General features: G+C 35.8%; 1 protein-coding gene across 1 annotated transcript in view; it reads left to right on the top strand.

Moving 5' to 3' along the window:
• The window catches only part of LOC148950788 (uncharacterized), an 86,615-nt gene that overhangs the window by 33,936 nt on the left and 30,363 nt on the right, over positions 1-22,316 (top strand). Inside the window, exons 5-7 of the mRNA XM_089090458.1 lie at positions 3,810-3,977; positions 6,841-7,152; positions 14,020-14,206. Coding sequence (XP_088946584.1) covers positions 3,810-3,977; positions 6,841-7,152; positions 14,020-14,206 — 667 coding nt within the window. The remainder of the gene's footprint in view (positions 1-3,809; positions 3,978-6,840; positions 7,153-14,019; positions 14,207-22,316) is intronic.

The following is a 22,316-nucleotide window of genomic DNA, read 5'->3' as shown; positions in this document are numbered from 1 at the left end:
CATAATCGATTCTTTCCATAGAGAAGGCCATACACCACTACTTATAATTCTATTAAAAATACTCACGAAAACTAGCAAAAAAAACACCCAGAAACCTCTTTAACAAAACTGCTGGTATGCCATCCATTCCTGGCCCTGATCCTCCCTTCATCTTCTTAACAACTTCTCTAACTCCTTCTGAGGTTACATCCCTTACTAAGTCATAATCTTTTTCTTTCATCGGAAACTGCGGACCAACACTTGGTTCTTCACTATCTACACTACTAAGATCTTTTTCTATACTCTCAAAAAAAAACTAGGCCAAGTGCCAGCTTCAGGGATTTGTAATTGACCTTTTCCTTGTCTATTTTCCTGCCTCATTCCTGACCAAAATTGCTTTGTATTCCCTACCACATAGGCCTTCTCTATCTCTTTCTGTTCCACTCTAATTTTCTCCCTTTTTTTCTCCGTGTCAGCCTATTATATTCCTTTCTCCTTTCCTTAAACCGTAAAAACAAACTCTGTCTTTCTTCCTCTAGAGAGCAAGCATTCACTAAATCTAATAACTCCTCCAACTCCTTTTTAAAAGAACTACATTCATCATCAAAAAAACTAGTTTTACTTTTCATATTGGGTTTCTCTGACACACGAGCTCACTCGTAAATCACAAAACCCAAATATTCCAAAATTTCATCTATGTCTCTTGTTTCTTCAACCAGACTCTCAACTTTCTCAGTTATTTCAGGCCTCCAAAACTCCTCATTCATCAACTCCAGCTCCAGCTCCTCTCCAATAAAATAGTAATACTCTTCCTTGCGACACGCAGGCCTCAACCGGGAAGCTTTTAATCGGCAGCTACCACTATTATCCAGTAAATAGGTTGATGATAATTTTTTTAATCAAACATGCGGGTTTTATTAGTAAAGAGCTTTCAGTTTTTGATTTGTCTCTTCGAGGGCTTAAAAATGCTTTCTTGACTCGTTTCTTTTGAAGGAGAGAGCTGTAAGTTCCTTGACTTAGTTTCTCTTGTTTTGTTTTGCTAATCTATATTTATACTTCAAATTATACTCATATTAATGAATAACTCAAAGATTATCCCAAGTGTTAGTGATGTTACCTTAGTGGTCAGGAAGAAATATGATTCCCTTACAAGGAAAGAAACTGCCCTTTGAAGCAAAAACTTTGACTCTACCTATTTTTGGGTATCTTAGCAACCTATCCTGAAAACAAAAGTCTTATTTTAATTTGAGATCGTCACTGTGGATACTTTGAAATTTGAGTTCTGTGCCGCCCAGAAGTCAAAATGCTAAAAAAAATTTACCCTTTTCCACTTTCTATAGGTTTGTTAATTTTAGACCTTTTAAATGGAATTTTTACTACAATTTGTTGATTTGTCAACTCCAATACTTCCAGTACCGTTTTGTTTATTGGATTCTAATAGTATTGTAGGCTTCAAGTGGCTATTATTCTTACGGAAATCATTCAATGGAATCCAATTCAATCATTCAATAAATAAAATCACTAATCCTCAAAAAAGGCTCAATAGCCTGTAAAGGAGGGGGACCGTAAAACAAACTTTTAAACATTCATCTATTTGAAGATTAAACTATTTGAACATTTACATACAATGTGTTAAAGTTTATTCGATGATAAAAAAAACTGTTTTTCTACTTTAGCAATTAAGACAGATAAGAACTTGGACGAAGCCTTGAGCCCACTTACCCATCCAATAACCTAGGGAAAACAGTACAACCAAACACAATCAACCGGAAATAAGGGTCCATAGACATTCAGCATTGATGTAAGCCATCATAAACTTAAAAGCAAATCACCTCAAATCTAATGATATATTCTCAAGTGATCATCTTCCACCAGGGTTGGTCAGAGGATCATATACTTGCCTAGTTGCCTATCTCGCCTAGTTGCCTAGAGGATCATATACTTGCCTAGTTGATCATAATACTTGCCTAGTTGGCAACTATTTAAAGGTAACTATTTTATATCCTTTAAAACACTACTTATATGCATAAAAAAAAGAGTGACGGAGCTGTTGGGTTTTTCTCTTGAAAATCATCAAAATCAGTGCGGGGTAGGAGGTTTGAAAACTGCTAATGAATCATTACAAAGCCCGCTGTAATAGATTGCTGCCTATGTTTACTTGCATTCCGTTGGAAACTTGGAAAGTAGAGCAAGATTATTCATTACAATTGTCTTTTTACTAGCTGACTTACTTACTTAAGTCTCTTCCATCCTCATGGAACGTCTTGGGGCCACTCCTTTTAACAGGGCTTGACCCAGGAATCGGTATGAAGATCTATCTTGTGCTGTTCTTGAGAGTTATGCGATGTGCTTGTGGTCAAGGTTATTTATTAATCCATTTGTTTCTGTGGTCTTCCTCGCGGTCGCTTTCCGTCAATCGTTCCATCGAGTGCGATTTTTGGGAGATAGTTAGGGGTATTCTTTTGACGTGACCAAATCACTGTAGCTGCTGCCATCTGATTTTATCAAGGATTGTACCAGAGAACACCAGCCGTTTTCACACGCTTTCGTTGGTCATGGGCTCAATGTAGTTGATCTTTGCGATGTGGCGTAGGTACTGCATCTTGAACGCGAAGAGGTTGCGCTGGTTTTATGTATTTAAGGTACAGGTCTCGCACCTGTACAGAGCGATTGGCACAGTCAGACTTTTGAAGAGATAGACTCTCAACTGATTGGAGAGGTAACTGCTTTTCCTTATATTCAAGTCTCCTGAAGCTGGATCTTGCTAGAGCTAGGCGGTGTTTGATGTCAGTGGTATGACAGTTATCAGAAGTCAAGAGGCTGTTCAGTTAGATAAAGTGGTAGACTGTTTCGACTTTCTGGCTGTCAATGGCTATGGCGGGAGGATTTTCTAGTTCGTTACGACTCTTTGCCATAAGTTTGGTTTTGTTGGTATTTATTTCCATTCCGAGCGGTCTCGTTACTTGACTGAGACAGTCCACCTGTCTTTGCAGTTCTGCTATGGTTGCAGACGTCTGATAGATATCGTCGGTATATCCAATCTTGTCAATGAGGGCTCTACCTATTTTCGGTGCGTGTAGCAGCGGCATGTAGAAACAGATTGAACAGGCGTTGAGATAGAATACATCCTTGTAAGACGACAGACGAGGTTAAAAATTCATCTGAAAAACCATCTGTGGTTACAACTCTGGTTTTGAACTGGTCGAACATATTCTCAATAGTGGCTTTTATTTCATCTGGTACCCCGTAGTGCTTTAGAATGTGCCACAAGCTTCTCAAGTTTAGGTCAAAGGCCTGCCGCCCAGGATTTTTTTTTAGAGCCAATAATTTTCTGCCTGCTCTTTTAATCGATTCTTTTCTTTTGGATTTTCCATTTTTTAGAGAAAGAAAAATACGGTGCGTTGGATTTTCAGAAAATTAGCTCTGATCTGTAAAAACTTATGTATAAAATTTTCTTTGCTCTGTTAAGACTAATTAAGGATAGAAAAATTTCTGTTGACAGCATAAAAGCAAAAACAATTAGAATTACCTCTCACTGTTTAATACTTTTTTTTGTGTGTGGGGGGGGGGGTGTCAGACAATTGTTCCGTGGGAATAACCTTTTAAATAAAGGTGCTTCTAAAAAACATTAGGTCAGGCACTGTTGTTGCTATGTGTATTATTTTTACACGGGGGGGGGGGTGGGGGGTGGGATGGAGGCAATTGATTTTTTTTGGTCTGACCCCTGCCCATAATGATAATTTTGAAAAAGTTGGAACTTCCCTCTGCAGTTTTTCAAATGCTGTATCCATATTTGCTATTTAATAGGTTCATTTGTAACGTTGTTCTAGGCTTCAAGTGGTTACAGTCTGATGGAAATGAGTCATGCTTTCTTCTGACACTGCAGAAAGATGGCTGTTTGTTTCTGTGGAAAATCGGAAAAGAGAACAAACTGATTCATTTTATTGATTCCGGTGTAAACAGACCCATTTATATGGAAACTTTATGCATTGCTCGAGGTAAGGAATTAGTAATTCAGGACGTATCACAAAACCAATTGGTACACTAATCTTACAAAGTTTGGCAAAGAATTTAGAAAAAAAAGGACTTACGACAGCAGATCAGTTGCTGTCGGAGGCAGTTTCGAAGGAGAAACAGACGGGGCATTTGCCCCGGGCGCGGAAATTGTAGGGGCGCTAAATTTAAACAAATAATCCTACTGTTATAATCATTTTTGTAATTTTTGACATTTTATTAATAAAGTAGAGGACACAGTTAATAAATGAAAGTAATTAATAAATCAATAATTAATTAATAAAATAAAAATAAATTAAATAATTATAATTAAAATAGTTAATAATAATAAAATAATTGAAAACTTAATTATTAATTAATTAATCAATTGAAAGTAATTTTGTTAATAAATGAAAATTGTGTTTAAATTTGGCCTGAAAATTGTGTGGGAGACATGAGGAAGGGCCAATCAAGATTTTGCCCCGGGTGCAAGACAGGCCAGAACCGGCACTAGTTGCTATTATTGTTGAACATCAAATGAACAGCACACATGACTAATCATTTCTCCAGATTACTAACGAAAGTTACTAGCAACAATTTTACTAACAATTGTGTTTCCATGAGCTAACAAAATATTTGTGCTACCGATGTTAACGAATTTTTAACGAATCGAATCGTTGTTGGATCATATGAAGTTTAATATTGAAAAACTGATGATACGGCTAAGTATGGTGACTGTCTTTTACGCTATAAACCAGGGCCTTGTCTGGGATTTTCGTTCGAAGGGGGGTGGGGGCTATCAAAATAGTTAAGTACGAGGGGTTTATATCCTGTAGATTTTGTCTAACTGGCGCATAAAATGTTTCACCTGCATTTTTCAAACCAGATTACGAGTCGGATTTTGTATTTTATTTTTTGACAAATTGTAGTTTTACAGGTGTGTTTACTGCCAATTTACGAGTTAAAGATCAATTTCGAGCGTGGGGGGGATTTCAACTAAGTAAACTATACCTCCCTCACCTGGATCAATTAACAACAAATTAGATAATTAGGCCTTTCTAATAAAATAGACAATTATCCTCAATTTATTTATTTAAGGACTTACTTTGTTTTTACCTTTTTTAGGGAAGAGGGGAGGGGGGGGGTTGAAAACCTGTAAAGTTTGAGAGTTTTAAATTAACCTGTGATAATCTCTTTTGAGGCTCTTTTAACTTGAGTATTGCTTATGTGGTAAAATTTACTTGAAGAAACTGTCAGGTATACCTCAGGTATACGATTATTCAGAAATTGGGTCTATTGCATTCAACATCAACAACGACAACTTTATTAAAAATAATTCATGCCGGCTTGACGACCAGTTACAAACAAAGAATAAGTATGCTTGAAAAACGCAACCAATACACAATTACTGAATTATACAACTAACACTAAACAACCAAACCATCACTGAAATAAACATAAATAAAGAACAATTAAAAAAAGAAATATTAATAATAATTACTGAATAATAAATTTAAAAAAGAAAAAAGAAAAGAATATATTAATAATAGAAGTAAGACCAAAAACTTACATTGTCCTCTCTCGTAATCCAATCCCATACATACCAACCGCCCGCAATGAGATGCTTCTTTAACCGGTTTTTAAATTGCGGCAAACTTTCCGCTTCCCGAATCGAGTCTGGAAAGGTATTCCAGACCACCGGACCCGTCTGCCTTGCCAGATGGTTAGAACAAACCGTACTTCTTGGCTCCCTTACCAGGTCTTCAGCATTTCTCGTAGCATATCCGAGAAATGAATTAAAACAAAAAATTAAAACCTTTCAAAGTCTGAAACCGAAACCTTTCAAACTCTGAAACACAGAAATACCAATCTGAAAATCTCTAATCTGACCTAGAGTCAAAATCCTAAGTTTCCTAAAAATCGACACTGTACTTAAAACTCCTGTATCATACTTAACAATTAACCCCGCTGCTTTATTTTTCTGTATATGCACTCATTTAACATTGCCCGTAAAATTACTATCCCAAATCATACATCCATAATTTATATACAGCGGAATCAAAAAGTAATACAAAAGAACTAAAATATGAGAAGGTTAAAAAATGTTGAAAACGTCGTAAAATCCCAAGGTCAAGCGCTACCTTACACGCAACCACATCAGCGTGTCTTCTCCAGCTTAGGTTCTGATCGAGAATGAGTCCTAGGTACCGCACTTCCTCAACCTGCTTTAATAAAGAACCATTTATTGCGATTTCACTGGGAAGATTCGGAGATATACCAGGCCGATTAAACAGAATATAATTACTCTTTGCCGTGTTAATGCCAAATAAGCTAGTGCCTACAAACTCACTCAACCCTTGCAGAGAAAAAGGTTGATGTAGGTATGCTAAGGGACGATGGTGCTCAGAACCGCTAACATGATATTATATAAGAAAAGTATAAAAGATGAATTCTAGACGCCTTCTGAAAGGGGGGAGGTTATTTAATAGGGGAATTTAAAACTGGATGTTTTTGCAAAATTGATCCCAACAACATTTATGGACCGCGGTCGAATGCTCTCTATCCATATGTAGTAAAACTCTAATTAGTCAAAAAAAGAACAAGCTTGACCTGGGTTAGATCTTGCTGTTAAAATTCATAAATAAATATTCCGAGAGAATTGCTTAAGAATATTAGCCGAAAAAAAAACAACAGTTTTGGGTATTATATTATCCAATTATTAGTTAAATTCGTATAGATGTTAGTATCCATGGTCATACAAATTCCGTGCAAGAGCTCGTAAGAAGAAGAACATTTTCAAAATAGAAAATATCTTTGTCACACAAATTGTTACGTTTGTATTTTATTTGAATTTATGTTCTATTGCAGGTTCTTTCTTGTTGAGTATTGCTTCTTTATGTGGCAAAGTTTACCTGAAGGGATTGTCCTTTACCGATGATAACTTACGATATACTAATGTGGGTATACTATGGGACGAAGAGGATGAACTCCCGGCACATCACATGATATTAGTCAAGAAAAGCGGAAAGGACGACACGTCATTAACGAGAGCAGTTAATGACGATTTTATTCTTTATGCTGCCAAGTCTAGTTTTCTGGTTGGAATTATGTTTCAAATCTCAGAGATGAATCTTTTAATTCGGACATTTGGATCAATTGTTTTGCCTAGCATTATTTCCGGTACATATTTTTCATTTTTTTTTTTTTTTTAGTTATTATTTTTTTTTCACTTTCGTTTTATACTGCGTTTTTTTTTTTTTTTTGTCGTATCTTATTTTTGTTTTTATTTAAATTAGATGAAATGGCATGTGTAGGGGGTTAAGTAATTTTGGAATTTATTGATTAATTTTTATTCTGCATTTACTTTTTATTTCAATTATACTTAGTGCTCTATTTATTTATTTATTATATTTTTATATTGTAAAATATATTTTTTTTATAATATTTTGTAAAAATATTTATTTTTTTCCAAAAAAATTACATTCTTATCTTAATATTTTAATTTATTTTTTATATTTATTTCTCATATGTTATTTTGCATTGCAGTTTTGTTTTTGTTTTATTTTGGGCATTTTGTTGTCCAGTTGAAGTCCGATGTTCTTGGTATTAAATGAAGTGGCATATTTGGAGGGATAAGTAAACTAAGTCTGATTTTGCATTTTTATCGTACCAACAAACTAGCTGATACTCAATACTGATATTCATCTGTGAGCTGGTTTCATTTTATTCTAAATCAATTTGAATTTTTTTGCGTTTATTGCTCTCATCTTTTAGTGGAAAGCTTTCAGATTTGAAAGCTTTCGGAAAGCTTCTGTTTAAGAATTTGTCTAACAGTTGTTTACTGGTTTTACCAAATTTTAACCGAAACTAAGGCCTTAATTTTGACCACTTCACTTCAATTTCAGGCACTTCACTTTCAATTTCAGCACTTCACTTCATTTCACGTCACTTCGTAAGTATCACAAAAGTCCTTCTGGAATAAAACCCCTGATCTATTTTTGACGTAATATCTTAAATTAGGTATTTTTTCTGCAGCCATACTGCCTTTCTGTGACGAACAAATAATCGTTCAAATGGGGATAAGTCCATTTATTAGGCAGTGACCTTCTCGGTGTCTGTTTTCTGACATATTCTAAAAGCGCTAAAGGAGAGTTAACTGAAGTATATTTCGTATCAATGCATAATGGGAGCAATTTTGAATATCCTTTTTGTATTTTAATGAAAAAACTTTAAAAAAAATGAAAAAGGCTCACCCAAGATTCTGAAAAATACTTCATTAAGAAAATTGAAAAAAAAAAATGCTCCCACACAGTTTTGTGAATGGCGCCACAGGTCGGGAAATAAGTTGATCAAGAATCATAAAAGCCCCACCCTAAAAATCTGTCTTCTAAAAATATATTAATATTATGAAATAATCATAACATGCTACCGTAACACTATTATATAATAATTTGTTGTAGATGTTCCACTTAAAAGAATAAGAACAAATCCAAAATTAGCAGTAATGTTACAAGTAAATAGAAAAGGTATTTCTCCGTAAAGAATGTGTCGTATTTTGACCGTACTTTTTTCTTCTTGAAAGATAACAATCAGTGGCCCAATCTCTACTGTGAGTATTTTTGTTCTTTCAAGAGATCTTTAACCCTTCTTTGTTTTTTTTTTCTTTTTTTTTATAAAAATGGATTTTATTTTCTGGGGAAAAGAAAAGAAAACAGACACGGAAAAAAGGAATTTTGCCTCTGTCAAGGGATTCTCGACTCTACTACGTTTTTTTTTTTTCTGAAAATAGATTGTCTCTTTTTTTAGGCAAAAGAAAATGAAACAGACCTTTGACCTTAGGTCGTCCTTAAGGACCTAACCACCCTAGGTCCTTCTTAAGGAGTGTCTAAGCCATCGACAAGGAGCCTGTAGCCTTTGAAGTATCATGCTGTCGCCAGAACATCTTCCCACTTGAATTGCAGGATCGTGTTAAAAGAGTGGAGATCTGACTGATATCTGCGGCCTAAGACGTTCTTGAGGTGACCCCTATTCTTTCATTCTTTAGATTGCTACTGAAAGGTTGACCTGGGAGCTCTAAATCTCCCGTTCTAAGCACATGGCCTAGATGTTGTCCACCACTGACGTTGGTGGACTATATTTGTAATTCAGGCTGGTTGGTCATTTTTCAGATCTTAAAAACTGAGACTCGCATATGTCCAGTCTATTTTCAGGATTCTGTGGCAACACGTATTTTCAAAGGTTAGCATCTGACACTATTACTATCTATTAGTATGCCATCGTTTGTCTGTGTACGTCAGAATCGACAGAACATTGTTATTGAAGAGTCTATGTTTGATAAGAAATGAGAATAATTTTAACCGCAAGACTCTCTTCATCCCATTCAAAACTCAACTTCCTTAGCCTATACAAGACACTACTTATTTCGGCAATGAGCCAGTGTTTTCAATTATGTTTTCTAAGCATTTACTTTTGACCACTCGTTCCAACTCGCCATCAGTGCACTTGGTCTTAAGTAGTGAATTTGATGTCTATGTGCATTTGGCTTTGTTGGCGTTGATTTTGAACCCAGTACGTTTTGCCATCGTGTTGATTTTATCAAGGAGCTTTTGGATGCGCTCCTTGCAGCTCTGGAAGAAAATAATTTCATCATCATGGTCAAGATCACATGCTTTTATTCTGCGTTCAGGCTGATATATGAGTGGTTGCGTTTCTCAGTAGATGATCAATTACTATGATGGATAGTAACGGTGAGAGGACGCATCCTTACTTAACTCCTGAAATAACCTTGACATGTCGTGCTAGGCCTTCGGGTGTGTGAATTAAAGCCTCGGTGTTCAGATACATATCATGGACTATTTCGATTGTCTTTGATTGGGTACCATAGTGGAAAAGTATCTTTAAAAGACTTTCTCTGTCAACAGATTCAAATACTTTTTCAAAGTCAGTGACTATGGCCTAGATTGCCATTCATAAAATTTCTTATTAAGTACTCAGTGAGTATAATGTAAGTTCTGCTCAGGAGCAATTAGGTCTGAAGCCATGACGTTTGTCGCTATGCTTGACACCCAGTTTTAATTGTTCGTTTGAGAATAATCTAAAAAAGTAGCTTCTCACGTTAAGAAATCTGGTCCTAGGGTATGCTTGAGTTATCATCTTTTAGATCATTCCGCATAGAATTATTATCGATTTTCAGTTGTAATAAAAGTTTTTTGAAGTAGGTTCCAAGCCCACAGCCCAATCCTCCTTCTCTTTTCAGGCCTGGAACTGGCTGAATAAAATCAAACGACAATCTTGAGGCAAAGTTAGGCAAAACTGTATTCAGCCACAAAAATAGAAATTATCCCTTCCTATTTTCAAAATAATTTTCAAATGATGATACTCAAGGTTGTGATTGGACTTTCAATCACCACAGAAGGTATGAAATCATGCAAATCAATATTTCTTGAAATCTCAAGGCTTGAATTAAAAACGGGAATCTGCGTGTTATAAGCATTACACATTTACTTATCTACAAAAATGTGGAATTCTGTATTTTTTCCAGAAGAAAGATCACGGATGTGTGTTTATTTGTTTTTTCCCCAGGGGTGTTCGTATCGACCCAGTGGTCCAAGAATATCGCAGGAGGGCTCATTCGAACAGAAATTAAAAGTTCTAATGCCCTTTTTGAGTGACCAAAGAAAAGGGAGGGCAACTAGGCCCCCTCCTACGCTCATTTTTTCCCAAAGTCACCCGATCAAAATGTTTAGATAGCCATTTTGTTCAGCATGGTCGAAAAATACAATAACTATGTCTTCCGTATATGAAAAGGGCTTTCCCTTCCTCAACGCCTCGCTCTTTACGCTAAAGTTTGACTATCTCTCAACTTTATTTTTTAAAACAATAAACAACTTTAGCGTAAAGAGCGAGGCGTTGAGGAGGGGACAGCCCCTTTCATATACGGAATAATTTCTGTTCGTTTTAAGTTTCAATGTCGCTCCTTACTTTCAGTTGAAAAACTTGTATTTTTGTTGAATTTCTAGAAGAATCCATAGTTTGGCTTTCTATTTGTATGTTGGAGAAATTTTTTTGCCTACGTTTAATCCTGACACAAATAGTATTGTTTACTATAATTTTATATCTCCTTAAGTTAACCTGAAAAATAAAATATAATGTCATTCCCGAAAAATTCTTTCTATGTTCTTTGACAACTTAGATACAATTACACTCTTTGATTTATTTAAATTGCATGAGCAAAAGTAGCAATAGTAGTAGCCCCGAAACTTTCAACTTAATGCCCCCAGTCATTCTCGATATATTGCTGAGGTGTCTTATTGGCAATCATACACACAGTGCCTTTTGATTTAGTTTTAAAGCAACTTATAGTTTTAAAGCATAATGGGCCGATTACATAACAGTGGGGGGCTAGAAATTCGAAATCTTTCTTAAAGTTGTGACCTATTTAGATCGTTCTTGTGGCCAGAAATGTCAATTTGCCAGTATGCCAGAAGAAAAAAAAACTATGTAGTCGATTTTTAGGCCGGGCTACAGCTTGGCTACGCGACAGGCTTGTAAATTTATTCTCATTGTAACTTATCTTATAACCGCAGACAATATAAGCCACTTCTTGATGTCATGGCGTCACCATTGGTTCGATACAACCACCACGGAAAAAAAATACAAATTCTTCCTTAAGCTTGTGAATTTTTTATGTCGTATTTAGCCAGAAATGTCAAAATAGTTCAAAGCCGGGCCCCGGCACTCGGCATATGGTAAACTTGTATATATTAATCTTCGTTGTAAGTAGCAACCTCCAAATGAGTCAGCTTTGTTTGCTACTATTTCCGTGGAAAATAGCAGGCTCCCCAGGGAACACATAGAACGTTGAAGGGTCCCAACAGATATATTTCTAGTCGGTTGGACCTTAAAAGTTCCTACTTATGGTACCATGTGCTCTGGGAATTTGAAGTGAAAACTTTCCAATGAGATGTAATTTTCTGATAATGCAAAAGCCTTTTTCATCGAAAAAGTTAACTTGACAATGCTGTTCATTATCAAAATGTTCTAAGAAAAAAATGTTGCGATTCCATTCTTGCATGTCTATCAAGCATTTCTACTCTTCCGGGTATTTTTAGAGCTTGAAATAGTGGAAAGTTTTAGTGTTAATCTTACTTTGTTGCTGGTAACATTGTACCGGTTGGCGTCACTTTATTGCCGTTAGCGAAAAATATAGCATTGTTAATTCCATAACCAAAATGTATTTGCCACCTGTTTTTATAGAGCCAGGCCACGGTGAAATTGAATTTTGGATTTTGGTTACGCCAATGAGTGTATACCTAAATGCATGGCACCTTTCTGTGTTTTGACAAGGCTTTTTTTTTTTTTTTTTTTTTTTTTTTTTTTTTTTATTTGAGTTCGGTTTCTGTTTTTAAGGACTTCGAAAAGTTTTTTTTTTTTTTTTTTTAGCACTGCACACAGCTTAGGGGACATGCTTGCTGAACTATCTGCATTGTTTTGTTTTCCCTGGCTTAAAATTGGCCTCGTTCTTTGTTTTATCTTCATTTTTTTTTCGAATTATCGTAAGGTTTAGTTTGTTTGTTTTCATATATGGGGAAGGGTGACGATTCCTTAACCCCCAACCGTGTTTTCAGTTACGCTTTTGTCGTTATGCTTCTTTGTCCTGCCACAAACAAATCTGTACAGATTTTCCTGTGGTAGGTCTGTTTGATAGTTTTTTTTTTAATATTGGTCTTTAATTAAAATGAATTTCTTTCTTTCTCAAAGGTGTACACAAATAACTAACCGTGTTTTCAGTTACGCTTTTGTCGTTACGCTTCTTTGTACACAAATAACTGCTAGTAAGCAAACAATCTTAATTTTCATTTCGCTAGTCTTGTATTCAATAACAAATTACAATAGCTCAAGATAACTGTTTTTTTCATTTCTTGATAGTGACGACTTTGTATCAAACTGATGCTGTTCTTGCTGGGTGTGAACATTTCAATGCACTTTGAGTAATATCTAATGCATTAAGCAAAACAGTGTCCATGAAGGGAAATGAGTCGGTAGTTCAAAGCCTTCAGCTATCAGTTATTTTGGCATGGGTAAAAATCAAAATGGCAAAAGGGATTATATAAAATGGTAAACTGATTGGATAAAGTCTAACAGTTTATTCTGATTATTCCGACAGGTCTAGTTTCATTTGAGTACTCTAATGCTCACTAATATATTACAATTACTTATTTGACACCGTTATCGTTTTTTATTGTCTTTTATGGTCTACCTGTCTCATTTTTTCCTCATAGTGATGACATTGTATCAAAGGGATATTGTTCTTGCTGTGTATGTGTATTTCAATGCAATTTAATCAATATTAGTAAGAAATTATCTAAAGCACCAAGTCAAGTAGTATCCAAGGAGGTAATATTTGTTCAAAACATTCGCTTTTCAATTATTTTGGCCTCGTGAAAAAGCAAAATGCTGAAATTGATTATATAAATTGGTAAACTTATTGGATAAGATAGACTAGACAGTTTAGTCTAGTTCCATAGAATTATTCTTATGTTTACTAATAGATTACAATAACTTATTTAACACCGTTGTGCCAAAGATTTGGCTCCTCCCTCCTTCAACATCCCATCTACCGATCATTCCTTCCCCCACCTTTTATCCTTATAAGATCTCGTCCCCCCAGGGAAGTGGCCTGAAACTAACCCCAGTCCACTGTAACACCATGCGCTACAGTAAAAGCTTTGTGCCAAGCTTTGTGAAATATTTCAATGATCTCTAGTGTTTTTATTCTTTAGTTTATTTTATCCTGACGATGTTTTATCAGACAATTTTATTCTCAATCTCCAGTATTTTTATCCTTTAGTTTATTTATCCTGACAAAGTTTTATCAGACAACTTTATTTTGCTAATTATGACTAAGAGACATCATATTTGGGCTTTGCGCCCACGAGAGCTAAATCTTGTTTTTGAATTAAATGAATTTGAATTTGAATTTTGTCTTTTTATTGCCCTTTTATGGTCTGTTTTTAGCCTGTCTCATTTTTCTCCTCTTTCTAATAGCGATGACTTTGTATCAAAGTGATACTGTCCTTGCTGGATGCGAGAGTTTCAATCTAAAGCTAGTATCGATGGAGGAAAAGGGAATAGTAGTACGCAACTTCATCATAGCCCAAGAAAGTACGAAATTTGCTTGTAAGGGCATTGCGAAAAATATCTACATCAGCTCTCTCTTTTGCACGCAGGAAAGGTGAGTGAATTTTTATCTTGGTTTATGAACTTATATTGTGGTATTTCGGGTTTTGATGTGATATTTTAGAACAGGGATGGATCCAAAACACTTGTCAGCAACAAACTAATGTTTTAGGGATTAACTTTATAGACTATTCTACATAGTACAGAGATTTTTATATCCAAATTTCCTAGCATTTTAAAATTTCTATCTGGTAGTGTATTTTTCAAGAGGTGCTACGTGTCTTTGAGGGCTATTTTGAGGAAGATACCCCTCGCCCCACCTCTCCCAAGAACCTATGTGAAAAAAGGAATCACGGGAAAATTCAAATGTTATCAAGTCAGTCAGAGCTGGGTGAACGTGCTAAGTTTAGAGAATTTCTAGGATATTTTTAGGGAATGTACTGGATTTTCACTGCTCGGGAAACTCTTCAGAATTATCCCCATGGTATGTACCAGAGCTCGGCACACGAGGTCTGCTGGAATCTGGCTATGATAATCTGTAGAAATTTGGCAGGGGAATAAACTGGAATGTGCCCGGAGAAATATGCTAAAATTCAGCTAAGGGGCTTAACTGAACTTGTGGGAGAATGTAGTGAGATTTGGGCAAGGGATTTTACCAGAATTTTGGTCAGGAAAATTATCAAAATCTTCTTCAAGGAAAATGCTGCAAATCGGCTGAAGGAATCTATTGAAATTTGTCTCTGAGAAGGTACTGGAGCTTATATCAGGGAAATTTGTCCCAGAATATCTATAGGAATATGAATCTGAGAGTCTAGTAATATGTTAGAGCTTTTAGGATAAATATAGACTAACCAATTACCAGGATGACCTTCATATACAGAACACCAAAATGTTTTGTGCAGAGACAATACAGAGTCTTAGCACGCTCACTGCCTGATTTTAATAATTTTGTAAATTTCTTCAACATTCAAAGAACTAATGAACATTCGTGACTTTTTCAGGCCACAGTCTTGATACAGCCCTTACTACTACCACTATCACTCATACGTTATTATTGCTTCCTCCGTGCATATCCTGTCACTACTGTTCTTTTTACGAATACTTCTCTTATTTTTACTATCACAGCTACTGCTATGATTAGACCACTACTACTCCTTGACTACTGCATTCATTTTTATTACTACCACGATTATTACTACAAATACCGCTACTCTTACAACGCCTATAATTACTCAGGAACATTTTTGGATCGCTCAACTACCCAAGCTCACAGAGTTAAATTTAAGGATTTCACATATTTGAAAGGAGGGAAGTCTTCAAAGTAGAATTGAAACGGGATTAAAAAAAATGAAATTGTGTATGGCTAATACATCTTCCTAGTCGGCGGGCTCAAGGGCTCTCTTGGCTTCTTCCTATGGATTATGGTGGAACAAAAAGGATTCAAAGACGAGTTATACTTGTTGTGTCACGTTTCCTGACGTCATCAGGAGAGCGTTGAAATAAATAAATGCTCGCATACATAATCAAAATGTCTTTTGAACTACAAAAGGCCTTACCACTTCTGTGTTCACGTCCAAGGTAATATATTATCTAAGGGGGATATTTCTCTTCCTCTTTATATAGGTATGAGCAAACACCTGCTTTAGCTACGTAGTATCGAACAGTTTGTGGTAACGAATTATAAGTAAGGAGCGACAAAGCTCAATAGTAACCAAAACTCTAAAAAGGGAATTTCGATAGCAACGTATATCAAAAGAATTGACTTATTATGCTGATTTCAAATATATAATATTTAGTATGTTTAGTGTTACCCATCAAAGACTACGAGTCTGAGAATGTTTGCCTTATTTTCAAAAAAGGTGGGATACACCCCCTAACAGCTGCTCCCTTCTCGATACCCCGCTCTTTACCGTGGGAGAATTATCTACAGGAGAAACTTACCATTGGGGGGGGGGTGGTTGTCCCCTTCTCAATACTTTCTTTACACTAAAGTTCGGCCTTTTGTCTCAAACCATTAAGAACGATTCCTGAAACACAAGGGCCGTGTAATTAGAATCAGAACGTTCTAAAGTTCTTAAAAAACAAAAACTTAACGTTAAAAAAGACGTATTGAGGAGGGGGCAGCTCCCCTCATGTACGGAATAATTTCTGTTCATTTTAAGTGTTAATGTTGCTCCTTACCTTCAGCAGAAAAAACTTAGTTTTTTTTTATTTAATTTCAGCCAAGGTTCTACTCGAGAAAGCAGTTGTCCTTGTTAATGGAAAGTAAAATAGGCCAGAATGGAAAATATTGTGTTTTTTGTGTTTTGCTTCCATCTTTCTTCTTCTATTAAATAAATAAATCCATAGATTATTTTAAATAATTCCTTCTTCCTTCTCCATCTTTTTCCTTCTCTGTATGACGGGTTTTCAAATAAATAAAATAAGGAAAATAGCCAATTGTGTATGGAAAGCGTTCAAGCTTGCTAAGACAATCCCCATTACCTTAGAAAAGGGGCAATGATTGCTCATTTTAGGTAATTAATTAAAAAAAACTCGTACAAATACCTTTTAAAATTCTAACTCAAAACGACCAGAAATTACTATTAAAGAATAAATGAAACCCAAAACGAACAGAAATTAAATAAACAATCATAGCCAAAACATGCAACAAGTAACAATATAAATGAATAAATAGGTCTTCAAGCGAGTAATGTTTAGATTGAATATGAAAATCAAGCTTAAAACGAAAAAAAATATTTTCCTATTGAAGTGTAAATGAAACTTAAAACGAACAGAAATTAAATAAACAATCGATGCAAACAAACAAGCAAACAATAGATATTAATGTAAATTAATAAATAAATCTTAAAACGAGTGAAACTTAAATTGAATATACAAATCAAGCTTGAAACGAACAAAAATCACCACAAACAAGAGTTTGGGTATGACCTCCTTCTCTCACTGTAAAAGTCTAAAACCTACTGCGTCATTGGCGCTTCACTGAAAACCAATTTTATGACAAATATTTTTTTTTGTACTTAATATTGAAAATAAACATTAAAATCATAGTAGCATTTTGAACTGGTTAGCTTTCAGCAATTAATATCATTATACGTCAAATATTCATTTTAATTTATTAGCTCTTTTTAAAGTTGTTAAAGACGAATATAGTTCCCCTACAAACAAGTGATTGGATACTGCCTCCTTTCCTAACTGTAAATAAAAACCAAAAGCCTACTGCGTCATTGGTGCTTCACTGAAAACGAATTATATTACAAATATTATCTTTTCCAGTTCTTACAGCATTGAAAATAAAAATATAATTACAGTGAAACAAATTCTTGAACCGATGGATCTTTCAAGAATTAATTATCATTATACATCAAATATTCAATTTGATGTTGTTTATACTTTTGAAGACTGTTCAAGACGCAAATAGTTTTCAGTAAAGCGCCAATGACGCAGTAGGTTTTAGACTTCTACAGTGAGAGAAGGATGTCATACCCAAACTCTTGTTTGTGGTGATTTTTGTTCGTTTCAAGCTTGATTTGCATATTCAATTTAAGTTTCACTCGTTTTAAGATTTATTTATTAATTTACATTAATATCTATTTTATGTTCGTTTGAATTGATTTTTTATTTAATTTCTGTTCGTTTTAAGTTTCATTTATGCCTCAATAGGAAAAGATTTTTTTCCGTTTTAAGATTGATTTTCATATTCAATCTACAGCATTACTCACTTAAGATCTATTTATTCAGTTAGCTTATTGCTTGTTGTATGTTTTTGCTGGGATTGTTTATTTAGTTTCTTTTCGTTTTGGGTTTCATTTATTCTTTAATAGTAATTTCTGATCGTTTTGAGCTTGAATTTTGAAAGGTATTTGTATCTGCTGAGCTTAAGTTTAAAATGGCCTTTACTTTTCTTTGAAAAACTTATTTTTCGGAGTTTTTTTTTTTTAATCAATTTTTGTTCGTTTTTTTTTACAAAAATTTCAAGTTTTTAAAAATTCCTTATTTCAAAATCAATATAAAAAAAAAAAAAAATCAAATATTCATCGAAGTAACAAAACTGATATCAAAGTAACAATATTAAAGTGAAATAATGTGTTTGTGTCTACCTTGGAGTTTTATTATCTGATGTTTGAGCTATTTTTAACAAAATTGCTATCTCCAAATTTTTATCGGAAGGGTTTGAGGAAAAAGGGCATGGGGGGACTAGATTAAGCTTCGGTCTCTTTTGACTCTTTAAAAGTGAACTATAACTTTCTATTTTCAATCAAATGAGCCCTCTCTGAAGTTTATACGAGTATCCCTTCTATAAGAACCATATATATCCCCAGAGTATAACCTTCAACACCTGTCCCTGGGCCCTGGGGGATTGTGTAGACCCTGGAGTTTTAATATCTGATGGTTGAACTATTTTTAAAAAAATGGTCACCTGAAACTTTTATCGGATGGGTTTGTCCATCCTATACACCCAAAGGCATGGAGGGCGAGAGGGGCTAGTTGCCCTCTGATAATTTTTCACTCTGAGAAAATGAACTACAACTTTTAATTTCCATTCAAATGAACCCTCTCTGAATTTTATACGAGCATACCTTCCATAAGAACCATATATGTTCCAGAGCAATACTTACAACGCCTGCCCATGCCCTGGGGGGAGGGGGGGTGTCGACACAGGAGTTTCCTCACCTGACCTTTGAACTATTTTTAACGAAATGACCATACGTAAAAGAGTTTTTGTTATATGATCTTTGAACTATTTTTAACAAAATGGCTACCTAAAATTGGGGGGTCAGTTGCCCTCTGATCACTTTTGACTCTTAAAAAGGCACTAGAACTCTCGATTTCCAATGGAATGGACGCCCTATGAAGATTATACGACGACCCCTTCTATATGAATTGCCTCTGGGAAAAAAATAAATGGATTTGGGGGGGGGGGGAGGCTAGCTGCCCTTCAATCACTTTTGACTCTTAAGAAGTGAATTACAACTTTCAATTTCCAATCAAATGAGCCCTCTAGGAAGTTTATACGAGCATCCCTTCCATAACAACCATATATTCCCCCAGGGCTTAACTTAAAACTTCTACCTCCGGGCCCGGGAGGGCTGGGCCGACACCGGAGTTTTTTGTTATCAGAACTTTGAACTATTTTTAACACTATGTCTATCTCAAATTTTTATCTAATGGATTTAGGGTTTGGAGGAGGGGGGATGGGGCTATTTTCCTTCCAATCTCTTTTGACTCTTAAAAAGTGAACAATAATTTTCAATTTCCAATCAAATAAGCCCTCTCTGAAGTTTATGCGAGCATCCCTTCCATAAAAACTATATATGCCCCTAAAGCATTACTCATAACCCCTGCCTCCGGGCACTGGCGGGTTCCATCGACACAGGAATTTTTCTTATCTGACCTTTGAACTATTTTTAATGAAATGGGTATTATAAAAATGTTATTGGATGGGCTTGGGGAAAAAAGGGTGTGCGTGTGGGGTGGGGGGGGGGGCTAGCTGCCCTCGGAAATCTTTTGACTCTTAAAAATTGAACTAGAACTTTCAATTTCCAATCAAATGAGCCCCCTCTGAAGTTTATACGAGCATCCCTTTCATAATAACCATAAACGCCCCGAGGACAACACTTACAACGCCTATACCCCGGGCTCTGGGGGGCGTTTTTGTTATCTAATTTTGAACCATTTTCAAAACACTGGCTATCTTAAAATTTGCAGCGGACGGGTTTCGGGAAAAAAGATTGTGGGGGCTAGTTTAACTCTCTTGACTCTTAAAAAGTGAACTAGAACTTTCAATTTCCAATCAAATGAGCCCTCTATGAGTTTATACGAGCATCCCTTTCATAATAACCATACATGCCCTTAGGGCATAACTTAGAACGCCTTCTCCTGTGCCCTGGGGGGTTCTATTGACACCGGGTTTTTTCTTATCCAACCTTTGAACTATTTTTAACAAAATGTATATATCAAAATTTTCATCAGATGGGTTTTGAAAAAGAAGGCGTGGGGTGGGGGGCTAGCTGCCCTCGGATCTCTTTTGACTATGAAAAAGTGAGCTCGAACTTTCAATGTCCAATCAAATGAGCCCTCTCTGAAGTTTATACGAGCATCCCTTTCATACGAACAATATATGCCCCAGGGCATAAATTACAACGCCTGCCCCCGGGCCCTGGGGGACTGTGACGACACCTGGGTTTTTTATCTGACTTTTGAGCAATTTTTAACTTAATGGCTATCTCAAAATTTTTATTGGAAGCATTTGGGGAAAAAGGGGCGTGGGACGAGGGCTAATTACCCAATAATCTCTTTCAACTCTAGAAAACTGAACCAAAACGTTCAATTTCCAATCATATGAGCCATCTCTGAATTTTCTACGAGCATCCCTTCAATGAGAACCATATAGTCCTCAAGAGCATAGATTACAACGCCTGCCCTTGGGCCCTGGGTGGCTGTGTTGACCCCTGAGTTTTCGGTATATGGTCTTTGAACTATTTAATAAAAAATATCTCAAAGTTCTGATCGGATGGGTTTGAGGGGAAAAGGGCTTAGAGAGGGGGGCTAGGTGCTCTCCAATCTCTTTTGACTCTTAAAAAGTGAACTAGAACTTTCAATTTCCAATCAAATGATCCATCTTTGAAGTTAGTACGAGCTTCCCTTCAATAAGAACCAAATATGCCCCCAGGGCATAACTTACAACGCCTGCCCTAGGGCCCTGGGGGGTTTTATCGACACCGGATTTTTCGTTATGTGATCTTTGAACTATTTTTAACAAAATAGCTATCTTAAAATTTGTATTGGATGCATTTGGGGGAAAAGGGTTGGGGAAGGGGGGAAGCTGGTTACCCTCCAGTATCTTTTGACGCTAAAAAGTGAACTAGAACTTTCAATTTCTAATCAAATGAGCCCTCTCTGAAGTTTATGCGAGCATTCCTTCCATAAGAACCATATATGCCCCCAGGGCATAACTTATAATCCTTGCCCCTGAAGACTTTGGGGGGAGTGTCCAGCTCAAACATATAATTTCCAGAACTTCCAACTACGTTGAACAAAATGGCTATATCAAATTTTGATTGGATGTGTTTGGGGAAATGGTGGGCGTGTGTAGCGATAAAAAAAAAATAGACTGGACTAATTGTGGTAATAAAGATTGACCGCGTCAAATGTAATATCGTGCTTTCAAGCTGTGTACTTACACCTTATACGTTCTCCGATAGCGCCACTTTTAGCGCTGAAGACTGTGCCATATGTAATATTATTCTATAAAGCTGTGGCGATTAAGATGCGCCAAATGTGGCAATGAAGTCTGGGGCCACAAATGTAATACTATGATTAAAAGCGGTGTACCGATCGTGCCACTCGCTGAAAGCGAGAAAAAAAAATGAGTAGCTATAGTAGGTTAGAAATTCTCCAACTATCAATTCGGGAGCGTAACCTCGCTTCCTCGGGTTATCGCCGTGTCGATTACATCTAAGTTTATGTAGAAATCAGATTCCTGGGAGCGCTATCAAGGGAGACATGCGAACTAATTACCTGCCGTGCGATTAGATACAGACATATAAAATAAAACAAACACAATTAGAAAAGCAATAGTTTTATTGAGACTTATATTTAGGTGTAGAATAGTGCTTCCCTTCAACTGCAACGACAAAGGCAAGGATAAAATTGGCTCTCAAAAATAATGATGATGGCAATAAAGACAATCCATAATTGAAACGAACAACAGTTTTTTCACTATATCACACAAATACAGCTTCAACGCTCTAAGCTTTCACGATTGGCCCAAGTCCTGTGGAGGGGGCTGCTACCTTGTACTTATGTTTGCAAACTCACTTCATTATGCTCACTGACCATCCAATAATTTGCTTTAAATATTTCTGATGATTAAACGTTATAACTTAAGCTTCCTGTGAAACTTTGTATCTATCATTTTTTTTATTACCAATTATCTTAGCGAAATTCAAAACCGAATAGCGTCGTTGTTTGGCTGAGGCCAAAACGCAGATTCTATTTTTTGCTGATTAAGAATTTAAACTCTTGGAAACGTGATTTGAACTTAATTAGGGGCAGTCTATTTTGTGTCGCAATTATCTTTAGAAAGAAGGAATTTTATCTCTTTGTATTTTAACTATATCACATATTACTCACGGTGCATATTACCCTTCCCATTATTTAAT

Source organism: Artemia sp. Qi Xiang Cuo, chromosome 6, assembly GCF_049724085.1.
Source record: "Artemia sp. Qi Xiang Cuo chromosome 6, ASM4972408v1, whole genome shotgun sequence".
In the NCBI taxonomy this organism is placed as follows: domain Eukaryota; kingdom Metazoa; phylum Arthropoda; class Branchiopoda; order Anostraca; family Artemiidae; genus Artemia; species Artemia sp. Qi Xiang Cuo.
This window is presented reverse-complemented; position numbering and strand designations above follow the sequence as displayed.